We start from the raw sequence: 24,713 nt of genomic DNA, 5'->3' as shown, positions 1-24,713 counted from the left end.
GTTGCTAACTAAAAGACTCAATAAGAGCATGAGGAACAAAAGCATGATGACGTTCTAGCACAAATGTCTCTAATATGACTATAGAAAACAGGATTAGTTACCTGGGTTTTAAGCAAAAATATTAAAGGTGAATATACTTATGGTCGTTAAACCTACTAATATGTGCCTCAAAATACTGACAAAATACTATATTTAACAGTAAACAGTTATTTTGTAATTTTATTCTATTACTTCCTATAAGGATAAGGCTATAATTCTGGACTTCATATTGAGTCCACTTTTTCATTAAATGATGACTTTATGTAAAATTTAAAGTCATTTAGACAATATTATTCCCTCACTAAGCAAATATATAGCTTGTGACCGCTATATAAATAGTTTGAAAAGCTAATACAGTTTATTAACATTGTTTTAGGCAATAGGTACCTATTCTTTCTATGACTCATTTCGACTCTAGCGGTATCAACATGGTACCCCTACTTTCACTGCCACTGTGCTTAGTAAGCATGACTCCCAGTAAGGCGCACACTCATGATCACCCTTAAGGTGTGGATTACATCAAAGTGTTCAAAACTTAAAAAGCAAAAAAAATTTTTACATGTTTTATTTGATACTAATAGAGATATTAGTTTAATAACTATTTGGTTTCTTCTTTGCTCCTAGACACAAATAGATATTTGTTTGTCTCTACCAATGTCTCTTAGAGACACAATGGAATTATATGCACGGGTTCAGTATTAATCTTGATTCAAACCAAATTATTTCTTTCATACATTCTGACAGTCAGTGGGCTTTAAACACAAAAGAAGTGCCCTCATATCCCATCATATTTTATGAATACTATAAGCAGCATTATCCTCACTGTAAACTCATTTGAGAGTTCGAAAATATTCAATGGTATATTTTTCGTGTATAATGGAAGTATGAATTAGAAAGTTAATTAATTTTCTTAAAATTAGATGTAATTAATGTAAGCATTGTAACATACCATGTTACTCCCAAGTGTATCGCATTTAATGGGGCAAATTCAGAGAATTCTTCCAAACACAGCGACCAACAAGCACCACACTCTCGGATGTTAATGCTTTACTGAAGGCCATGAGAGAAAACTTCCTTGAGAATTATGATAAAAGGTTACCTTAAAAAACCGCTGTCTCAGTACTTCTGTGTGTAAAAAGTCACACCACTTCTCTGAAATCTATTAAACACTTTAATCTCTATCAGAGCATGGCTACGTGTTACAGATGATAATTCGCCGCGAGCAGGTAAGCTAAGAATGCACCTCATTTGTACTCTGATTATCATTGTCTTTTCTCGTGCAAATGTGCTGGCCACATGGACTTAATGAAAGACCAAACTATTTATTTTCTTGACAGGGCTAGTCAAGCATTCCCAGGCTGGTCTCAGTGTCTGCCTTTCCTAAGATTCTGAACATGAGCCATGATGCTCTAGTTTGTTTTTCTTATCAGGAAAAACCACTGCACACCCAACTTCTTCTTTTAAACAAAGGGCAAGCTTAAGAAAGAGTGTGGGAGCATTAAGAGAAAGCATAGTTTGGAAACTAAGATGAGACGAAGGGCTAGAGAAAGCATGTTACAACAGCCCCTCCTGAGGCAACCGAGTTCAGGAAGCGTTGACTGTGCTCACCTGTCTCTGTCTGGAGTATAATGGTCATCCATGACACGGTGTCTGTCCATTCGGCTAATTGTATTGTAATGGCCAGGAGCACGTGTCCCTCGAAGCCCCTGTTCCACATTTCTACTAAAACAACAAAATCATTAAATCATGTGCTACACCAATCTATAGCACATGCCATATAAAAGAAATCATAAATCTGTGTTTTTATTTGTATTTCTAGTGGTATAAATTTCATTTGGAAATTAATAGCTAGTGGAGGATCTGGCTGTTCTTACAGACACAAAAGACATCAATTTAAGAGACTGTCCTTAAGGATAAGATAAGCAATGTCATACCTTACTGATGGGCAACACCCAGTTCTCTTATCACTGCTATGAGATACACCAGAGGAAAAGGTTGATAAGGAGATAGGTTCAATACTGCGTGTGCTATTTTCTATGGACCACAGGAATGGTGGGAGGGATGCCTTATGCATGGTTGGCTCTGAGTTCAAATCTCAGGAAAACAACTATCAGTACCTACCCAATTCTAACCATTTTCTCTGGTAAAGCTCTAGCCAAACCACCATTTTATATTTTACTATAATTATTGCTGTCTAATTATTATCTTACCTAAATCTTTCCCTCATCTACTCTAAATATGGTAGTCCTAGAAAACTTATAGAATGAACGATAAAAATGTTGTTCAATCTTTTTCTATTAGTTTGCAATGCCATGTCTGCATACAGAGGACATTTAAATGCACACGCCAATTTGATATACTTATGTATGCATAGTGTACTATTTAATCAACATCCATTAAGCATTATCTAGGCATATTACACATATTTTCTACTTAGTATTTCTCCTGAGCTATCTATTGTGTATAATAGATATATTATGACCATGGTTTACACTGTGTGTATGTGGCTCTTTGGTACTCAGGTTGATCAAAGCTTTCCAATATTAAAAAACCTAGAACAACAGATTTGTGTGGCCATTTTACCACTGCCCATACATTATTTTTAGTTTTTTGAAGGAATTTTAACTTATTAATAACTATGATTCACGGATATAATTATTTGATTCTAAATGGATTTGCTTGATATTTACATGGAATTTAAAGGCAGTTTTTCTTAACTATTTTGAACTCTTGATTCAATTAACACAGAGATCATGCAGAGGAACAAAACAACACACATCACATCTTATTCCCATTGCAATGGCATCTTATTTTTTTTTTTTTAAAGAATGTTTTAAGATTGCCAGGCATGGTGGCACATGCCTTTAATCACAGCACTCGGGAGGCAGGGGCAGGTGGATCTCTGTAAGTTCGAGGCCAGCCTGGTATACAAAAGTGAGTCCAGGACAGCCAAGGTTAAACAGGGAAACCTGATCTCGAAAAAACAAACAAACAAAAGAATGTTTTAAGAATAATTTATGTTTAGAGGTTAAATTCACCCTACGTACCAAGCTACAACAAAATTTACACCCAACCTTACCTTTGCGGAGGAGGAGCACTGGGCGACCATGACCGAGTCCTCCCTATAACATCGACTCGATGAGGAGACCCTGATGGTGAGCAATGGTTTGATGACATTACTTGTTCTGGCACTGATAATGTGGAGCTTTGAAGATCACGACCATTGTGCCGATAATCTAAGGGCAGAAAATAAAACAAAAATAATTATCTAAATGCTAAATTCTTTGTTTCACTAAAAGGCATAAAATGCTTGTGAGGCTGGAATACTTTTAATATGGTAAATGTAAAGTATGACAAAGTTTGAAAAATTATAAACACAAAAATGGAAATGGAAGGACATTTAATACTTAGGTAGTTTTGTTCACAGTACTGGGTGGGGTACAGTTTTAAGCTCTCTTTAGAAACAGAACCAAGGCTGTCCTAAAAAAAAAAATATTTTATCTCTAGAAACTATTATTTCTCAACTATTGCTAGCATTCCCAGTTGCCAAGTTTATAAGATACTTCATAGTCTGCACTTAAATAAGGTAAGCCACAGTAAGCAACGCCCAATGCCACTTTTCTTGCAATGCGTGTGGGAGAACTACGACACCACAGTAGTCTGAAAACAAAATTAACAATCAAATAATACCACCGTGATGCCACATCCTTACAGAAGTTAATATCCAAGGAAGCATGAACATTTGAACGGGGCAAGGAAGAGGGAATTCTACACGAGTCAGAAAAGCAGCAGTTCTATGAAATAAGGCCTGGAAGGGAAAGAGGAACACCGGGGGCGGGGGTCTCAGATACCCCTCTGAGGTTTCAGAGTGCTGCTGACGAGGCAATAGGGTCAGAATCCACGCAACAATGCATTAAGAGGCCAATGGGTGAAGCTGTGACTATGAAGCCTGGTCCTAGGGGAGACTCAAGGGTGTTGGAGCCTTAAGATGTCTGGCAAGAACAGCTGCATTCCTGATGGCTAGCTCTCACTGTCAGTCCACACAACGGATACAGGAGAGGCAGTCTCAATAAGCTCTCTTCATCTGTACACAGTTGCCTATGGCCATATATGGACGACAGAATTTTTTTTCATTCCTTTCATTGGGGTGAAAACACCCTCCGCTATGAGAGAACTTTTCCCTGTGCAGAGACCTGCCCAAGAATGAAGAAAGGAAGCCGAGTGTGAGCATCCGTGCATTCGTTCTCTGCTCTTGAGCGTGGTATGACTGACTAGCTGCTGCTAGTTCCTGCTGTACTGTACCCTGGATTTATGAACTAAAATAAACCCTCTTCCCATAAGTTGCTTCTTTGGTCAAGGTATTTTCATCACAGTAATAGAAATAAAAAGACAGTAAATACACACACACACACACACGCATGTGTGCACACACACACACACACACACACACACACACACACACACATATAACTATGGACAGTATACTTCAGAAAACAAGAAAACAATAACATCTTCACCATATAATGATATATGAGGAGAGAGATGTTTATAAATTTAAGCATGAAAAAAAGTGTGTAGGTATTAAAACACCACAAATTACCTCATTAATATGCACCAGCTAATGTTAACATACCAGTCCAAAATCTAAAATATTAATGCAGGATTTAATTAAATGAATAATTAATTTCTTTTAATCTGGAAACAAAATAAGAAGGAATGGAGACATGACTAAAAATAACATTGAGAGGAATGGATTTTGTGATCTGAAGGTAATTATTAAGGTGAAAAAATACCGATGTGGATGGACACTTAAGTGTGAGAAGTAAAATTATTCAGCTATAAGAGGAATAGACCGTAAACATAAAGAAGACAGTAACAATATTGAAGAAAATCCATGGGAGATATTACTGAGGTGGAATCTCTAAACCTTTACATGAAAAATGTAAAAAAAATGTAATCTTAGTAATTACTATAATGTGCCCATTCTTAATAAGAAGTAAGGCAAAACAGAGCAAGTCAGTGTAGAAAGTAGTCTATTGGCTACGACATGCTAACATCACTCTAATTAAAATTATCAAAGAGTCAGCAGTCACTGATGCAGCTGTAACAGACCTTATAAACCACAGTCCATGTTTTCTCAAAGTTGTGAGGTTTGTTAGGTTATTTAAGAATAGAATAATTTATTATATAATATTAAGGATGCATTATGTATGAAGTGTCAATTAAACAACTCTCCAATTTATCCTAAAAGTATTATTATTTAGTTGTTCTAAATAAAAAATGTATAAATATTTTCTTACCCAGTGCTGGCTCCGTTAAAGAATATTCACTCTAACAATTTGCACAGGAATTCTAGCAGCTGTTTAGGACTCTAGGCTGCCCAGGTTGTCCTGAGGTTACTTTTTTAGGAGATAGGGAGGCAAATTTGTGTTCTGCTCTTTTACTTATTTTGAAGACAAGTAACAGTGAATTAGACTACCCTGATACTTTAAGATAACTCTGATTCTTACCTGACACTACACCAATTCCGTCATCACAGTCATAGTCAGAGACCTCACTGTCACTTATTCTCTTTGACCCTATAAAACAAAGAACAATAATTGAACTTGACGGCTAGTTCAAAAGAAGAAGAAAGAAAACCAATTGCAAAGATTATAAATTGAACACTTGAGGATCAAAAAAATATATATACATAGGAGAGTCATTACGTGCTCACCAACACTGATTTTCACAAACATTTCATGAGGTTAGGGTACAGACGATAAAGTGGTAACAATTTACACTACTATTCAGGAAACGTGTAAGGCAAAATTCCTGAATGGGCAAAAGTCAGAAACTATATAGGTATGAAACATAATTCAAGGCTATGTAGAAATAGCTGCCTGCATACCGTGCTTTGAAACAAAGGCATGTACACCGGGTGACCCTCAAGACACAGAGATAGGCTGTTTCCAGGTCATTAGCGTGTCACTTCCTACAAGGGACAACTAAAATCTCAAGTCTAGTTTTGTTATACATGATCATAGAGAACTTCAGAAACATAAACGGATTCATGACATATTAACGTCCCTCTTTTCATTATTTTAGCTATTTTTCCATTGATTCAAGAAGACAAGAAATAAATCATACATTAAACTAAAATTGCTAGTTGGGCTATGGTGAATTCTAAAAGCAACCTAGAGGCACTAATATGTTTTAGAATTTAACATTTTTTCTTTGTCTTTGTTTTCTGAGGCAAGGTCTCACTATACAACCTCGGCCGGCCAGGAACTCACCATGTGGACCAGGCAGGCTTTTTCCCGTCTCCAGACAGTGTTTTACTTGGGGCCTTGGCTGGCCTGAACTCACTTTGTAGACCAGGCTGACCAAAAGATCTGGCCTCACAGAGAGCTGCCTGCCTCTGCTTATGCCCATACAGAGACGGCTCTTTCCCCAAAACAAGCTCTGCTAGTTACAATTTTAAATTCTACATACAATGATTGGCAGGTTTTCTTTGTTTTTGTTTTTGTTTTGTTTTGTTTTGTTTTGTTTCTGCCCTCCCCTAATACAGTGCCATGGGAACAATTTTAATTTTAATCTCAATAGAGCAAAACTACCATCATGATCAATAAAACAATGTCATTGTCGAAAAATGATTGAAGCTTTACGTTTAACTATGAAATACGACATACACTGAAATAAGTACTTAATTTTTACTATTTAATTTTTGCAAGTCGTGCCTTGGGATACACTCACTATGCAAATGCCCTTTTATTAAAGTATCTTGGCATCAGAAGGCAGTAGTAACGAATACTGATAATGACAGTGCTGCGGTTTCTCAGACTGGCCTGTTTTGTCTTTCTTCAAACACGGCACACATTGCTGAACACTAGCTTGCCAAGGTAACTGCTTTCCCACTCAGCTTAAAAGAGAGTAGACAGCACATAACACACAAGTTTCCAAGCAGGGCTGACAGGATGCTTTAGAAGGACCGTCCAATATGTACAAGCTTCTGGCAGAAAGACTGTTTCCCCCTTTCTGTTTCAGTCATGTCCCTTTCCTTGAGGGAACGTGGATGATGCCAGCTACTGCACTTCTTTCTCCTTTGAAAGGAGGGGGAGACCACACCTTGATTTTTCCATTAGGTAATCTCATCAAATGAAATCCTTCCGCAAGTTATGTCAAAAAGCTTCAATAAAGAGCGTATGAAGAAGCATTACATGAGAATGACCCGACAAACTTCCTGCACACCGTGGAGAATGGGGTGCACAAGGCTAGAGCACACATTTTACGTGGATTTGGCCAGTAAAGGACTAAACACATGAGGCTGTAATGGAGAAACTTAAGAAACAATTTGCCTCCCACTTATAACAAATTTTTGTGCAGGCCCAAGTATGAGGTTAATAATTGCTGTGACAGGTATATAGTAAAAGATTATAAGTTTTTACTATTAGCCAGGAATTATGACACCAAAAAAGATAAGCCAACCTGATCACTCTTGGTGAACTGCACTGTCAGGTGTGTGTGTGTGTGTGTGTGTGTGTGTGTGTGTGTGTGTAGGTATGTGTACACCTGGAGCAAAGATGCATAAACTAAGTCAGCAAAGTCAGGTCCTCAAGATAAGCAAAATAAGTATTATTTTCTTCTAATTCTTATAGAATCAAGATTTTATGTTTCCATATTTATCAAAAGGAGGTTAAAATGTGCTGTAATTATGTTCACTGTATTTGGATTTTGTTCTTTTGGCACTCTGATGAAGTCAAGGTTTAGATTTAGTTGGTATATTATTGTATTAAAATTAATATTTTCAGAGTCTTAATCTGAAAACTTTGAAATTGTTGCTTTTTGTAATTATACCCACATCCATTTTGAACTAAGGTTGCATATAAGATAAAGACAACTTATTTTTTCTATGGACAGCACATTCTCAACATTACTCATTTACTATTTATTATTTCCCTATTATCTGTGTCATAAAGAAATGCATCCTGTCTAAAAGGACATATCTGGTATCCTACATTTTCTCTTGCACAAGCTATTCATAAATCAATAACTATGTTGTTGGGGGATGGTGTGATGTATTTTGATGTTAATTACTGCTTGCTGTCTGTATGACCCACCCTTTGCTTAATAAAAAGCCATCCCACCTGGACAGGGAAGAGATAAGTGGGGCTGGGAGAGAGAGGAATTCTGGGAAGAAGAAAGACTGCCACGAGGAGAAAGGAGAGAGACCTGATGGGTTAGGTGGAGGAGAAGCACATGGCCGGCGTGGATGGAGAATCCGGCCCAGATGAAGAACATGAACAAGTATTTGGGATTATGGATGGGAGGTAGCTTAATAAAAGTTATTAGAAGCAGATGGCATGGGATTGAGGCAGGGATCCCATGCCTGCCCCACTATGGGAGGTAGTTTAGAAGATTAATATCTGTCCTGCCCCAGGTTAACTAAGGCTATTTTAAAATAGAATAAGTGTCTGTGTCTTGATTGCTAACAGGGCCTACAGATAACATAGGTAATAAAAATAATTTTTAAAAACAATACTACCTTCATAAATATCATGTCATACATTAATAAATAAATCCCACCACGGAATTAGTGATATCTTATATTATGTACATTTGCTTTTGCATATAAATTTTAGACCCACATGAACATATTTCATAAAAACAATCTATTGTGATTTCTGCTTCAGTGGCATTAACTTTGGAGAAACAGACACAACAATGTATTTGCAGCTATGAACATGACATTTGGGTTTCTTGTTTTACTGCTCTCCACACCAATTTTTCACGATCTCCCCGAAAACCTGAAGCACACCAATTGGCTAGAAAAGCTGAGCAAAGACTTTTACCCCCCTTCAATACCAGGGTTACAGGTCATCCTTTGTGCCAGGCTTTCAGGGGAACGTTAGCAACTGAAATGTGGTCCTCTGAGGGCCTTGTCCTGAAGAATAGCTTTCATAGTACCAAAAGGTGGCATGCAAACTTCAACCGGGAGGGAAGCGCCCAACAGTCCTAAACAGCTATGACACTTATAAACTAAAATGATGACCAGCCTGGCACAATAACACTTAGGGACCAGTACTGGCACACGTGCCTTGATGGTAAGCCACAGCTCTCTAATACAGGCCTGGAACGGGAGACCTAGCCAACGGCTCTTGGAGGAGAAACCTACAACAGCCACCTAAATAAACCAGCAGGTCTTTTCTTGTACAGGATTGTTTTAGTTATTCTGGGTTTTTTGTTTTTCCATATGAAGTTGAGAAGTGATGCCTGCCTTTGGATCCCTTTCCTACAACTGGGCTGCCTTGTCTGGCCTCAGTGCCAGAGGATATACCTGGCCCTGCTGTGACCTAAGGCTCCAGGGTGGGTTAGTACCCACTAGGGGACCTCCTCCTTTTCTGAGAAGAAGAGGAGGGGAGAATAAAGGAAGGGGCATGTGAGGAGGACTAGTAGAGGGGGGCTGTAAAGTGAATAGATAAATTAATTAATGGAGGACATAAATTCTTAAAGATGGTTAAAAATGTGGTAATTAGAACATTTGCAGGATAAATAATACAAAAGTCATTTATACTTTTTAGTTCAGTTTTTAAAAATTTATTATAAGTTATTCAAATTACACCCCGATTGTTATCCCCTCACTTGCATCTTCCCCTTCCAACCCTCCCTCTTTCTTCTGCCCTCTTCCCCTCCCCTAGGCCTCTGACAGAAGGGGACCTCCTCCCCAACCATATGACCATAGCCTCTCTGGTCTCATCTGGATAGCCTGCTTCTCCTTCTTCTGTGTGCTGCCGGGCCTCCCCACCAAGGGGAAGTGATCAAATTGGGGGCACCAGGGTTCATGTCAGAGGCAGTTCCTGCTCTCCACACAACTGGGAAGAATGAGCTGTCCATTGGCTAGATCTGAACAGGGAGTCTAAGTTCACTGCATGCACTGTCCTTGGTTGGTGCAAGTTTGGGCAGGTCCCCCTGTGTTCAGATCTGTCCAGATTTGATGGTCTCCTTGTGGGGCTCCTGAATCCTCTGGGTCCTTCTGCCCTCCCCTCTTCTTCCATACCACTCTCACCCTGAGTGCAGCAGGGAGTCCAGCGTCTGTTCCTATCCTTCGCTGGGTGGAGTCTCTCAAAGGGCATCAATGTTGGGCTAATATCCACTTATAACTGAGTTTATACCATGTGTGTTTCTAGGTCTGGGTTACTTCACTCAGTATGATCATTTCTAGTTCCATTTGCCTGCAAATTCCAAGGTTTCCTTGTTTTTAAAAGCTGAGTAGTATTGCATTGTGCAAATGTACCACAGTTTCCTTATCCACTCTTTGATTGAGGGACACTTAGGCTGTTTCCATGTTCTGGCTATTATGAATAAGGCTGCTATGAACATGGTTGAGCAAATGTTCTTATTGTGTGCTGGAGCATCTTCTGGGTATATTCCAAGGAGTGGAATAGCTGGGTCTTGAGGTAGCCCTAGTCCCAGTTTTCTGAGAAAGCACCAGATTTATTTCCAAAGTGGTTATACAAGTTTGCACTCCCACCAGCAATGGAGGAGTGTTCCCCTTTCTCCACATCCTTGTCAGCATGTGCTGTCACTTGAGTTTTTATCTTAGCCATTCTGACAGGTGTAAGATGGAATCTCAGAGTCCTTTTGATTTGCATTTCCCCGATGACTAATACTGATACTTCTCAAACTACTCCACAAAACAGAAATTTAAAGAATATTACCAAACTCATTCTATGAGGCCACAGTCACCTTGATACCTAAACTTCACAAAGACCAACCCAACAAAGAAAGAGAATTTCAGACCAATTTCTCTTATGAAAGTTGACACAAAAATACTTAATGAAATACCCGCAAACCAAATCCAAGAACACATAAAAAATATTCACCATTGACCAAGTAGGCTTCATCCCAGGCAGTCAGGGATGGTTTAACATTCGGAAATCCATCAATGTTATCAATCATATAAACAAACTGAAAGAAAAAAACCACATGACCATCTCTTTAGATGCCAAAAGGGCATTTGACAAAATCCAACAACCATTCATGTTTAAAGTCTTGGAGAGATCAGGGATATAAGGCACATACCTAAACACAATAAAGGCTATATACAGCAAGCCAATAGCCAACATCAAACTAAATGGAGAGAAACTCAAACCCCACTAAGATCAGGGACTAGACAAGGCTGCCCGTTCTCTCCATATCTCTTCAACCTTAAGATCTAGCTAGAACCACAAGACAACAAAAGGAGATCAAGTGGATCCACATCAGAAATGAAGAAGTCAAAGTATTACTATTTGCAGATGATATGAGAGTATACACAAAGGACTCCCAAAATTCCACTATAGAGCTCTTACAGCTGATATACATCTTCAGCAAAGTGGCTAGATACAAGATTAATTAAAAAAAAAATAGTAGTTCCCCTGTATACAAATAACAAACCGACGAATAAAAGAATTAGAAAACTACACCCTTCACAATAGCCACAAATAATCTAAAGTATCTTGGTGCAAATTATATTTGTATAGGAAATAAGTGATTATGAAATTCATTTTAAAACTTGTCACCATTTATAAAAATAACTGAAGATAAAATACTTAGGAGTATACACATATTCATTCTGGAATACAAAAATCCTTCTGCAGCAGCTTCCTAAAGCTACCACAACAAAAAGAAAAAAAAAGAGGCAGCTTGAAGTAACAAGCATGTACTGCCCCCAGTTCTGGAGTCTGGAAGCCCTAATTGAAAGCTCAGCAGGGCCAGGCTCTTTCCTCCTGTTCTTAGTGGTTTCCAGAAATCCCTGATGCTCCTTGGTTCACAGATGCATCATCGTCCCAGTGACCTGGTCGTCTTCTCCATGAAGATATTCACACTGTCTTCCCTTTATGGATTTATGCTTTTCTGACCAAATCTCTTCTTTTTATCATACCCAGGTCATACTAGGTTAGGGCTAGAACTAATGACCTCAATTTAACTTGATTACACCCTGAAAACCTAAATTACAAATAAGGTCACACTCTGCAGTAACTAGGGATTAGGATTTCAATGTCTATGTTTTTGAAGGTATAATTCAGGCCAAAAGACAACAAGTGAAGTTTAAAAAAAAAAAAAATACTTTCTCTGAAACCAGGGGCCACATACAATGCAATAACATTGTTAGAAGACTAAGCCAAAAATAATAGGTGATGGGAGGATTTTAAATATAGACAAAGTTTACATTAGTAATGAAAGAAATGAAAAAGGTTTCAGAAAAGCAGGGCCAGTTTCCAACTTCAGTTAAAGAAGTATTTAATGTTATTCAAACAAAATTGGAGCTAGGATCACAGCTTAGCATTAGAGCATATGGCAGAGCTTGTGAGGCCCTGACTTGGATCAAAGCAGGAAGAGAAGGGGGCTGGGCAGGAGAGAGGGAACAAGGGACTTATCCCAGAAGAAAGGAACGGAATGCAAAAATAACCAGTATAAAGTCAGGAAACGTTTCTTCAAACTGCAAATTAATATAACGAAAATAAACTTAATTTGAAGGAAATACAGTTATCACATAGCAATATAAACACAGACACACACACACGTGTGCACACACACACGGGCTACATGGGTAGGTGAGACTGTGAGTCATCTAGTATGTTCTGCTACAACCTTACACGTGTCTGTATGACCTGGAGAAAACATGTTAGACAGGCTCCCTCTGGGAGAGCGGGCCATGCCTCCAGCCATCACAGACGCGTGAGGATGGCTACTGAACAGAGGCGGCGGCAGCTGGCACAGGTTTCCCACTGGTTTCTTCTTCTCATCTTTGGCGAGGAAGTTCTTTCATCCTCCTTTGTTACACACCTTTTTCAGCAGTTTGCATATGCTTACCCTCCACAACAGCTCTCTATGCGTGCCTCAGAAGTAAAGGCTTCAGATTTCTAATCAAGCCTGAAATTACGTTTTTTAACTCATTAATTCACCTAGACTTTGCCTCCAGTACATCAGGAAAGACAAAGACCCAGATGGCTGGCAACTACTTGCAGCGCATGCATGTGCCGCTCACTGCCCTTCCCTGGCGTGCTCCTCAGATCCACGCATGATCCCTCCCACATCTGACTCCAATGGAGGCTCGTCCTCAGCACAGCTGCACACTAGGCTGAGGCCGCAAGCACTCACATCAAGCAGAGTTGTCTTCTCCCTGCATAACCTTCACTCTTTAATTTTCTATATATTTACAATCTGCTCATCAGCATCTAAGAAGACATCTCCTAGTGCTGGTACTGTACTGAATCTAAGCTTAACCTGGAAAACAGTGACTGTGGTTGACACATTCCTTTACTTAGGTGGTTCTGAATGTTATTTAACAAAATGCTAACTTTTCCAACAAAAGGTTTATACAAGGTTTGTTAGATATATTCCTTGAAATTAAAATGGTGTTACTATTATAAATTATATTCTGTGCATTAAAGCACAGAGGAATGCAATTAGCTTTATGTTCTTGTAAGTTAAGCCTATTTCACAATGTTTCTGGTGTAAACATTCCACCTACGTGTACACAACAGTGGTTTTTTTGTATTCATGGATTAGACAGGAACTCTATTGTCTGATAGAAAATCTAACAAAAGTCTACAAGAAATTGCACCCCAAGTGACTTGCTACAAAAAAAAAAAAATTAGTTTCAAAAAACATGAACACAAGATAACCACAGAGGGCAACTTAGAATAACTTAAGAAAGTTTCAGAAATATCAAACAATAAAGATAAAAGTCTAGCTCGTGCATTAAAAAGAACCATTTTTCTCTCTTTACCTATAAATGTATCTTAATACATTTACAGAATCTCAATGAGATATTACATTTTGTTTGCTAATACAATACAATTTTTCATTTATATTTAGGCGTAATTTGTCTGTAAAGTTTCTTTCTAGTGATGGCAATGCAGCTCCTCGTACAAAAGCTGCGTCCTTTGTACATAACCAGGGAGGCCTGTTATTTTGTGTAAAGACTAAATGTGCTTCATTTTGGGGGGGATGATCAAATTAATACTTTACCTCCTTTTATTATAATGAAAATATCTACACACATCCTATTGTCCAGCCTTTATTTCTTACTGAGTCCGCATTCATGAAACCATATGCAAAGGACTTATACATATTATTATCTGTGTTTTCAAAATTACTGGCATGTTCACTGAGCGAGCTCAGTTAACTATGTTGACATTGCTATTTATTTAAATGAAAGTACCTTGTTTTATAATCATTTGCTTCTAATGTCACTAATCATTTCAGTTTCCAGAATTTTCTCACTAAATTTTCTTTATTAATTTCTATCCCACTCACTATTCCCGTTTCTTAGAACAGCACATAAATAAAAATACAGTATATAATCATTGTCTTCTTTCACAAAATATTTCTTTGACATTCTTTCATTTTGTGGCATGTATTAGTAATTCATTCCTTTAAAAAATGTTTGTTCTTTTACATTTGCATATTCACTGGGTGCATATTTGTTTGTATGTGTGTATAAACAAAGTCTTTCATCAACGTCCCTCCATCATCCTCTGTATTTGCTTTTCAAGAGCTAAACCCCTACTGGAATTCTACTGTTTTGTGGGGGAAGGGGCGGAATTGTGTTAGATTAAACATATTGAAATATTTTCCATTGAAGTCATCAAAAATCAATGTAAGTTTCACAACCAGTGAAACATTTTAACATAAGAGTGCAGTATGTTGGCATGATGCCCGATAGTAATGCACTGTTTGCTCTATTTTTATTGTACTATATGACAAAAATGCTCAAAAAAAAATGAAATCTATAGCAACTGTAGTTTTGGTTTGTTTGGTTTGGACAGGTTTGCGCACTGCTCTGTCTGATCGCATCCTCTGTGCACAGCAAGGACAAGCTGGGACTCCTACCAAGCAGCTCTGTAGCAATGGTACCGCTAGCACCGTTAGTACCTTTAGCACTTTTAATTAAAAATGCTTGTGGTTTTTAGCACCAGCCACTCATAAGCAAAAACATTTAAGGTTACTTCTATTTGGGGCCAGCAAGATGGCTTAACAGGTAAAGGCACCTGTCACTAAGTCTGACAACCTATTGTGTTACTGAACAGAGAATGTGGGTTCTGACTCTCACACGTTGTCCTGTGACCTTTACACAGACACAGAGACACACACACACCACATGGCATACACACACCTACACAGATAAAATAAAAATAAATCCAAATTTTAAAATATATCCATTTAACTTTGTTTTATGAGACCATATATAACGTTATTAGTAAATGTACTTCCCTGATGAGATAATACAATATTAAAGAAGATAATTTAGACACATGTAAATATAAATTTGTTTTAAAAATAAGTTTCAAAATAACATCAAAATAACAAACACATAAGTATGAAAATAGTATGGGCAGTAAAGAAACGCTATTGACACATTAGTTAGAGATTTACTATATGCACAATAAACAAACAAAACACAAAACAACAAGGCAAACTACACTGTGCATATTAGTACATGCATTCAAACCACACACGCTATGTTTACCTGAATTATATGAACATAAGGCTTTATCTGGAAAACAATGTGGAGGTAATGTCAAAAATAGAATTGAGAATAGTTACTGGCAGGAAAACTGTGGACATTGCATCTCTATACTATGGACAATAAGATTCAACATATTAAAATAAAAGCATCATATTTTCAGAATTAAATAAAAATACATTATATATGAAAAAATTAATTTAATGTAATAGAAAATGTAGCTAAATGAAAGAATTATAAGCTAAGAGCAGAAATTAAAGAAGATACACAAAATCAAAACCTATTTATAGCTTGCCTCAAAGCACTTCTGTCAGGAGCATGGATATACTGTATAATCCAAAACACAAGTGATAATTACTAGTTATGGAACATCAAATAACCAAGGAACTGAAACTAGAGGAACTATGGAAAAGCATCACTCATGTTGGAATTCTGGATTTTAAAGATGTCAGTTTAAAGTCTATTTCCTTTTAAGAAAAGCAAACATTCAAAAATTTAGAGGATACAGTTACTTAAACAGTTTAATATCATTTAATGAAAGATATGGAAATCATCAAAAAGTAAAGGAATATACTTTGTTTCTACTAAAGGGAATGTAATTTACTGTAGTAGCAAGTTATTAAGGAGGTTTATTTTCTAACATTGAATTAAAGTTTTAAAAGTGTAATGAGATGTGAAGCCAGCTTCACAACACCAACTATGATGTGATTGGGTTTTTGGCATTTTAACTTGTTTTTTTATTTTAATGGTACTACACATTTTACCAACAATCAATAAATACATTTCTTCTTTTTATTACAAAAAAAAAGTGTAATGAGAATTCTAAACTAAAGTGAGCAAGTGCAGAAACAGTACAGTTGCCAAATTTTCACAAGACTGGTCTGTCCTGTCAGCATCCTACACAGCAGATCAATTGCATAAAGTGTATGCTTCTGGCCACGGTATCTGAATTGCAGTGGGAATAGAAGAAGAGCTATGAGAAACTCTTTTTTTTTTTTTTTTTTTTTTTCCTTTTTTTTTTTTATTAATTTATTCTTGTTACATCTCAATGTTTATCCCATCCCTTGTATCCTCCCATTCCTCCCCCCCCCCATTTTCCCATTATTCCCCTCCCCTATGACTGTTCTTGAGGGGGATTACGTCCCCCTATATATTCTCATAGGGTATCAAGTCTCTTCTTGGCTACTTGCTGTCCTTCCTCTGAGTGCCACCAGGTCTCCCCCTCCAGGGGACATGGTCAAATGTGAGGCACCAGAGTACGTGAGAAGATCTAGCCAATGGTCAGAATATTCTCCACAGTTGAGTGGAGAGTGTGATATGAGAAACTCTTTCTCACGGAAATAAGTGCGCAACTACAGAATCGAGAACAAAATCTAGTAGACTGCCGTTGCACAGACACTGCAACATCTGACAAGGCCATACTGTTATTAACTAAGACACAATAGGTTAGGGTTAAAACAACAAAGAGAACAAGGAAATCAGCGCAAACTGGGATCCCAGGCGTCACAGGGGCAGCACTTGAGTTACTAGATTCTCAACTGACTTTCCAACAATTTGATTTAAAGACTATGTAATACAGTCACCCACATAATGCTTAAATCTAGTGATCTTCATGTTATAGCATGTATTTTCACATATTCATTTCTGCTTCTCTCTTGTCTATGTAGTACTATCCCTCTGTTTTTGTTTGGGCCTAACTACAATGTTCATCCCAGCTCCTATTAGTCCTTGGTATCTCTAAACCACCTCTCAAAGTTCATATGAGCTAACAGTTTGTACCTCTCCATTGTACAGTAGACTGTACACACACATATATAAACAGAGAGAGGAGGGAGGGAGGGAGGGAGCGAAGGAGGAAGGGAGGGAGGAAGGGAGGGAGGGAGGGGGAGAGAGCACAACAGAGATGCCAGAGACAGAACGACAGAGGTGGGAGGGAGAGAGAAGGGGAGAGAACAAGATTGAGACATGATACTGTCTTGTGCTGTGACTCTTGGGGTTTTGCCCTGTATTTAAACAAGATACTAAAACTTCAGTGGTTTTCCTCTGAATTAAGGGTGTGCATTTTAGGTCTGATTCCCAAACCCCAGCCTTCCTAATGTTGTAACACTACAAGGAGGGCTGAGGTGACACAGGAAAGCAGCGTGGGCAGAAGATCATGCTGAACAGCTCAGGCACCATGGAGTCAAGATCCCCTGCCATCAATCTGGAAAGTTCTAGAGTGCATCAGTACTTTAGTGTCACAGTAAAGTAACTCCAACCTGCAGGAACTGAACACCAGGGCAACCAGCCTCAGGAGCACTTGCTATACCCAGACCTGGCCTCAGATGACCACTGTAACCTGGGGGCATGTCAATGAAGATCAATGTGGATTAAAACCCAAGGGGCATGTCTTCAATGTCATCCTTTCTTAGGCTTCCTAAAACCTCTATTAAAAGGATTTTTAAAAGGTATCTCAGTATCACATATAATTTCTTTGCAGAGGGTGTAACTTTGTTCGAGTTGGTCAGAAACTTATAACTCTCCCTAAGGAGTGTGTCTTGGGTCAGTCATACTTTCAAGCCCAACAAGCTTGACAGGCACTTAATACTGATGCGATTAAAATAAGAAAGATTTCAAAAATGTTAAATGGTAAAATATGATAAACTAAAAACAAGAAACACATGGAATAATTTAACTAAAATTCATTTAAAAATTAAGTACAAATACAAAAATTACCAGAATTTTGTCAGAAAGAGCCTAAGGAAAATAACTGTAGAACTTAGATTAGGGGTGAACATAGGGGAATTTAAGAGTTTCAGGACATGCGGAAGAGGAAATAAAACAGTCACCTGCAGTAGATGGAGCTGTGTGGGAGGGTAAGAAGGGCAGGGATCCACTGTGAGAAGAGCAGGGTGGAGGGTGCAGATGGGGGATGGGGGAAGGGGGAGGGTGCAGATGGGGGATAGGGGGAAGGGGGAGGGTGCAGATGGGGGGAAGGGGGAGGGTGCAGATGGGGGATGGGGGAAGGGGGAGGGTGCAGATGGGGAATAGGGGGAAGGGGGAGGGTGCAGATGGGGGATAGGGAGAAGGGGGAGGGTGCAGATGGGGGATAGGGGGAAGGGGGAGGGTGCAGATGGGGGGAAGGGGGAGGGTGCAGATAGGGGATAGGGGGAAGGGGGAGGGTGCAGATGGGGGATAGGGGGAGGGGGAGGACCTGAAAAGAGAATGGAATTTGGTGGCGAGGCATCTCTGGGACAGGGAAGGCCCCTGGGACTCCTTCGGGGTGACCCTAGCTGAGATCCCTGACAGCAAGCAGGTGACATGGAGCCTGAACCCATCACCCCCTGTAGCCAGATGGGACTTCCTGTGGAGGGAGAGCAACACCAGCACTCCCATAGAACCTTCCATGCAAATTTTGTCCTGCCTACAAGAGGTGTAGGGTAAAAGTATAGCAGAGATTGAGGAAACGACAAACCAATGACTGGCCCAACTTGAGACCCACCCCATGGGAGAGAGCCAACCTCTGACACTATTAATGATACTGTGCTATGCTTGCAGGCAGGAGCCTAGCATAACTGTCTTCTGAGAGGCTTCATCCAGCAGCTGGTGGAAACAGATGCAGAAACCCACATCCAAACAACAGGCAGAGCTCAGGAAGTTCTGTGGAAGAGTGGGAGGACTGAGGGAGACGGAGGGGTCAAGGACTCTACAATAAGATCTACAGAGTAAACTAACCTGGGCCCATGGGGGCTCACAGAGACTGAACCACCAACCAAAGGCATACATGGGCGGGACCTAGACCCCTACACATATGTAGCAGATGTGCAGCATGGTCATCATGTGGGTCCCCTAACACTGGAAACAGGCTGACTCTGACTCTGTTGCCTGCCTTTGGGTCCCTTTGTCCTAGCTGGGCTGCCTTGTCTGGCCTCAGGGGGGAGAAGATGCACTTAGTCCTTCTGTGACTTGAGGTGCCAGAGTGGGTCAGTACCCCTTAGGAGCCTCCTCTTCTGTAAGAAGAAAAGGGGGAACGGGGTACAGGTGTGAGGGAGACTTGGAGGGAAGGAGGAAGGGAGTTTCTATCAGGATGTAAAATGATTAAATAAATTTTTTTAAAGATTATATTTATTTATTATCTATACAATATTCTGCTTTCATGTGTGCCTGCCAGAAGAGGCCACCAAATCTCCAGATCTCATTATAGATGGTTGTGAGCCACCATGTGGTTGCTGGGAATTGAACTCAGGACCTTTGGAAGAACAGACAGTGCTCTTAACCTCTGAGCCATCTCTCTAGACCCAAAAGAAAAAAAAAAGAAAAGAAAAAGAAAAAAGAAAAAAGTTAAACGTTTCAGGACTGAGAGTCCTCAAACATATTTCTAACTATAATAACAACTGGAATAGGTAGAGAAGAGATCAATTCTGTAAGAAGTGGCGTCCTGGACAGTACACAGTGGTCACGCTAGAGATCTTCATGTAGTAGCCAACTGTCCTACTCTGTGATTCAAGGAGAAAGTCTTGAGTAGAGTTTAGTGGCCTGAAGGAATTGTAATAATATTGTGGTTATTCTACAAGCAGGTTGTAGCAGCACTTACAAATAGCAATACACAGGAGGTAAAAAGGGAACTGTAAAAATCATTTTTAATTAATTTTATCCGACAATCTGATACTGTGCTTAGTGGAAATAAAATTCTAGTCATTAGAGAGATTTTTTTTTTTAAGTGTAAAGATGATTCCCCAGGCTTTCCTGTGACTCTCATAGGACCAATCTTTTAATTTTATACATATCCAACATTTTCAGATTTCTAACTTAGCCCCCACTCATCAGAAAGGAGGTGACCTGCCTGAGAAACAGCTGTTTCTGCAGGGCCTACTCCTCACTATCAACAAGTAACACCATGGGATTTTGCTAATAATTAGACACGTCCGAAATTTCACCAATGCCAGTCCTCTAACACCTGACAGAAGTGTCAGTGAACCAGAGCCCCGTGGCCGCATAGGAGAACACACCTCATGAGTAACAGCAGCAAACATTCATCCGATCCTCCCGTCACTCCTTTGTCAGAAAGAAGCAAAACTAATCGTAAAATCTCTAAGGGGTGGAGAAAAAGCCAATCGTAGCATTTTTCTATTTGAAAACACTATTAAGTTGTGCAAAGCTAATAAATAGAGTGGCCGGATGCAATTACTAGTAATTAGGACAAGAACACACTGGTTTGTATTTGAACTGTGTGCTGTGCATGCACACATGTGGACGTGTGAGGTATATATTTTTATGCACATATATGGGCGGGGATGTGTATGGAGGCCGAAGTCCAAATAGATGTCACTCTCTGCGTGTACGCCCTATTGAGACAAGACCCTGTCGCTGTATCTGGTGCTCACCAGAAGGCATGGGACGGCTGTTCGGTGACCCTCAGATCTGCCTGTGTCGCCTTTCATAGAGCTGGAACTATGACTGTGTGGCAGCTGCTCCAGTGCTGCCAGGCATTTCAAGTCAGGTCCTTATGTTTGCACAGCTACTGTCCTGAAAAAGCCAGCTCCCCAGCCACTAAAATTAAAAAACCTTTTAAGCATACGGTGAGGTAGTATGCACTAATATCTGCACACTTTTAGGTATTTACAGTTACATGAGCAAGCTCTATTTTCTATGTATCTCACTCCTACACTGAAGACTCTAAGTACTAAGGCCCCAAAGACGTTGTGTATATCTGATGATATATCATATAAAATGCAACCAAAATGATTTTCCTATTGTGGTCATGAATGCTTAAAACTTGATGTTACTGTTTTAAAATTATCAAAAATCATTGATATTAGCCATGAAAATACTAACACATGCTCATTACCACATACAATGCTCTTTTCAAACTCTGTCAGCTGTGCAATCACGATTAGGAACGTTCGATGGAAGTGTGATAAAGTTGGAGAACGTACTTTGCAACCTGCGTGTTGGGCTCTCTCCGTGCAGCTGTCTCCGCGGCAGGTATGGGGAGGGGTGAGGGAGTGGCAAGGAAGAAACGTCATGGGTCTGAAGTTTGTACCAGTGTGGCTCGTCATCTAGCAGAGCGGTTTCCAATTCAATTAAAATCTACAAACCGAAGACACAAAGCCCTGTTATACCAAGAATAAAGACATCTCTTCAATCGTCTTATAATTTTTATAACATTATCACAGTAATGGAGTTACAAGAAACAAAGACATTTAATGTTGCCACACTGTCAGCAATTGTTTGGCAGTAACTAAATGAGTTACTAGTGATTTTATACTTTAAATAGCTATATTTATTACATAGACCTTGACTAAGTGGATATTAAATTTGCCATGATATAAACAGCAATTTTTACTTTTAAGATGTCTGTGATAACTGATTACTATCTTTTATTTTGTAACTCAAAAAGCATTTTCATTTAGTTACTAGTAGCATCATGGTAACTGATAAATGAGGAGAAAAATTAATTAAAGTATCTATTAACAACCAACCATGACACAGTGTATAGCTTCATTATGAATAAAAATTGACTGTCTTATAGGAAAGGATCCCAAAGCTAAAAAGGCTAAAATGACTTAAGTTCAGAAAACCTTGTTAGTAAAAGATAAAATGAAGCAAGCTGTCTCCCTTAAAACTTTATGTGCACTGAACTATACTGCTGACAATTCAAAACAAAAACATCACAGCACTAGCTCAGTAATAATGTGCAACTGTCATATCATTTAGAAACAAACAGGGAGAGGCAAGAGTGGATAACTGACATGCACCATATGATGACATAAACAGTATAATATGAATGTTTTAATTATAAAAGAAATCAGTTTGTAGAAATTATTCTTTTCCTTCAGATTGCTAGACAAGTATGAGAGTTTATGCATACTATATAGATCTACCATGTAAAGACAAAATGATACTTTTATCCATGCTATTTAGCTACAAGTAAATAAGAAAATAGTGTTATTTTACTAGGTCTAAACATTGCTAGTACATTTTCAATATTAGAGGCACTATGCTGCCAAATTAACGCATGCTATACTAATTTAATCCTCCTACAAACTTGAGCTGCATATTATCATTATTTACACTTGGCTAAAAAGGGAAACCAAGGCAGGGCAGTGTTCGGAGCCAGCCTGGGGTCATTCAAGGCTAAAAGAGTCTACTGGCTATGGAAGAATACTGATGCCCCGTTCCAAAGCTAACTTCCTCCTTTCAGCTCCTGCAGATGTTTTGCAGGTTAGATAACTTCCTTCTTTCAGCCTCTGCATAGCTTCCTCCTTTCACCCCCTGCAGATGTTATTTAGCAGGTTAGCTCGGGACTTCCCGAGAGATAGTTAGCTAAAGTCCGGAGAGATAGTTAGCTAAGATAAGATAGAAATTGCTACGAGAAAAACCACAGGATGTTCCCCTGATGGTATCATCTGGATACATTCTCGTCCCCCCCCCCCCCACTGCTTAGTTTCTGCCTCCACCCATATAAGCTTTTGCTTTTGATTCAATAAACGGACCTTGATAGGAACGCTACTTGGTCTCGCCTCTTTCTTTCCCGTCTCATCATACAGGTATGGCTCCCCTCGCGACCCCGTAATTACTGGTCCTGCTGGACGGGACAGGGCAGATCTACTTGCTGGACACTGGGGTGGAAAGTGATAGTACCAGAAATGCAGACAGGCCACTGGCTAGGGTTATGGTTCCCAACGGCTGCATGCTCCCTCTGTCCAAATGATTCATAGGTTTGTAACTCTTTAGCTGACATCATTCAGTTCATATTTCTTAGTATTATATGCAAAAAGCTAGAAAACTGCTTAGCCTTTTAAGCCTCTTTCATTTGTTCTCAACATTATAATTGTTAACACTTTTCTCAACTCACAGTTTAGACAGTCTTTGCTTGAAGCTTTCATTGTCCCATTACTCACAGGGTTAACCCAAACAGGAAACATGCCCTGGTGTTCTTTTAAACTTGAGGCTTCATTTCTTACCTCTTTCTCTGCCAGTGTGAGTCAGCTGATCCAACACTGCTACACTAGGCAGCACTGATGCCTTGTTACTCTCTCTGCAGAAATCTCACTCCCTTTGACTATGTTAAATATTATTCTTATGACAATTTCCTTTTTACCATTCAGTCCAGCACATCAATTATGTCTGAATCCACAATGAGCTACAAATTCTTGAGGTAAACCCATGGGAAAACGTCTAATACATTATATGGCTTATACAGTAATCAAGGAATAAATGAATAATTAGTCCAATAAAATAACAAGAATTGAAAATGCTATACAAGGCAACAATATATCGATCACGTGGAAAGAAAACATTTTTTATCATACACTAAGATCTTCGCTACCCCTTTATTTTAAGGTGTGTGTGTGCGCGTGTGTGTGTGTGTGTGTGTGTGTTGGTATTAGTTTTAGTTTTGAGACAGAGCATATTGTGTTGCTGACACTGTCCTTGAATTCCTGAATCAAACGACCAGCCTCCTAGGAGCTCTGATTACAGGCATACAGCGCTCCTTACATATCCAGTTTTGCTAAGAGATTTTAGAAACATTGTTTTCTTTAGTATCACTAAGTTTTATCATAAAGCAGTAAATTCATTCTATTAATTTAAGAAACTATACATATTCTTAAATAAACTGCTAGCATCCGTTAAACACCAGAGGAGTCTGAGAGGCGTCTGCGCTAGCTTCAGGTACCTCGCCTAAGAATTCACTCTCTTCTTCCCGGACGCGAGCTTGGTCCCAGAGGGTGATTTCAAGCATTCTTTCTCGGAATTCTCTTCGGTGGACAGGAGAATAAATGAATGTCTGGTTCCATTTGGGTTCCAATGTCTTCTTTACTGTTTTTGTTCTTCTCTTGTTTTTATCACTATTTTAATAAAAAGAAAACATGAAACTTACATAAAAGGTTTTTACTCTAAATTTTATCAATATACGAATTTTCAGGTGAAAAGTCAAGTGAAATACTATCTTATTTGTCATATTACAGTTGATGTAAACCTTAAAGTCCCTGCTAAATTATGATGCATCATGCTGTGATGTAGGAATAACAGCTCAAAAAATCTTCTAGTCACTTAAACTGCAGATTTTAATTATTAAAAAATAGATAAATAGTGATATTTATTTCATAAATAAAGAGCTTAGATAACAATTATAATATATTTTATGAAATAATTTTATCTCAAATAAAAAATATTATTTGTTTATTTGACAGAAAAC

The 24,713-nt window shown here is 38.9% G+C and overlaps 1 protein-coding gene across 17 annotated transcripts in view; it reads right to left on the bottom strand.

Annotated features, from left to right (window-relative positions):
• Rims2 (regulating synaptic membrane exocytosis 2) overlaps nucleotides 1-24,713 on the bottom strand; it is a 455,960-nt gene that overhangs the window by 178,249 nt on the left and 252,998 nt on the right. For 14 of the 17 annotated variants that reach the window (XM_051159510.1, XM_051159507.1, XM_051159511.1 and 11 more), the window contains 5 exons: nucleotides 24,192-24,363; nucleotides 21,448-21,601; nucleotides 5,550-5,618; nucleotides 3,119-3,275; nucleotides 1,648-1,761 (listed from right to left, as the gene is read on the bottom strand). In XM_051159510.1, the coding sequence (XP_051015467.1) occupies nucleotides 1,648-1,761; nucleotides 3,119-3,275; nucleotides 5,550-5,618; nucleotides 21,448-21,601; nucleotides 24,192-24,363 (666 nt within the window). Of the gene's footprint in view, nucleotides 1-1,647; nucleotides 1,762-3,118; nucleotides 3,276-5,549; nucleotides 5,619-21,447; nucleotides 21,602-24,191; nucleotides 24,364-24,713 lie in introns of those variants that run through there. The other 3 variants (XM_051159506.1, XM_051159505.1, XM_051159502.1) reach the window with 2 other exon arrangements.

Source organism: Acomys russatus, chromosome 17 (genome assembly GCF_903995435.1).
Source record: "Acomys russatus chromosome 17, mAcoRus1.1, whole genome shotgun sequence".
NCBI lineage: Eukaryota > Metazoa > Chordata > Mammalia > Rodentia > Muridae > Acomys > Acomys russatus.
This window is presented reverse-complemented; position numbering and strand designations above follow the sequence as displayed.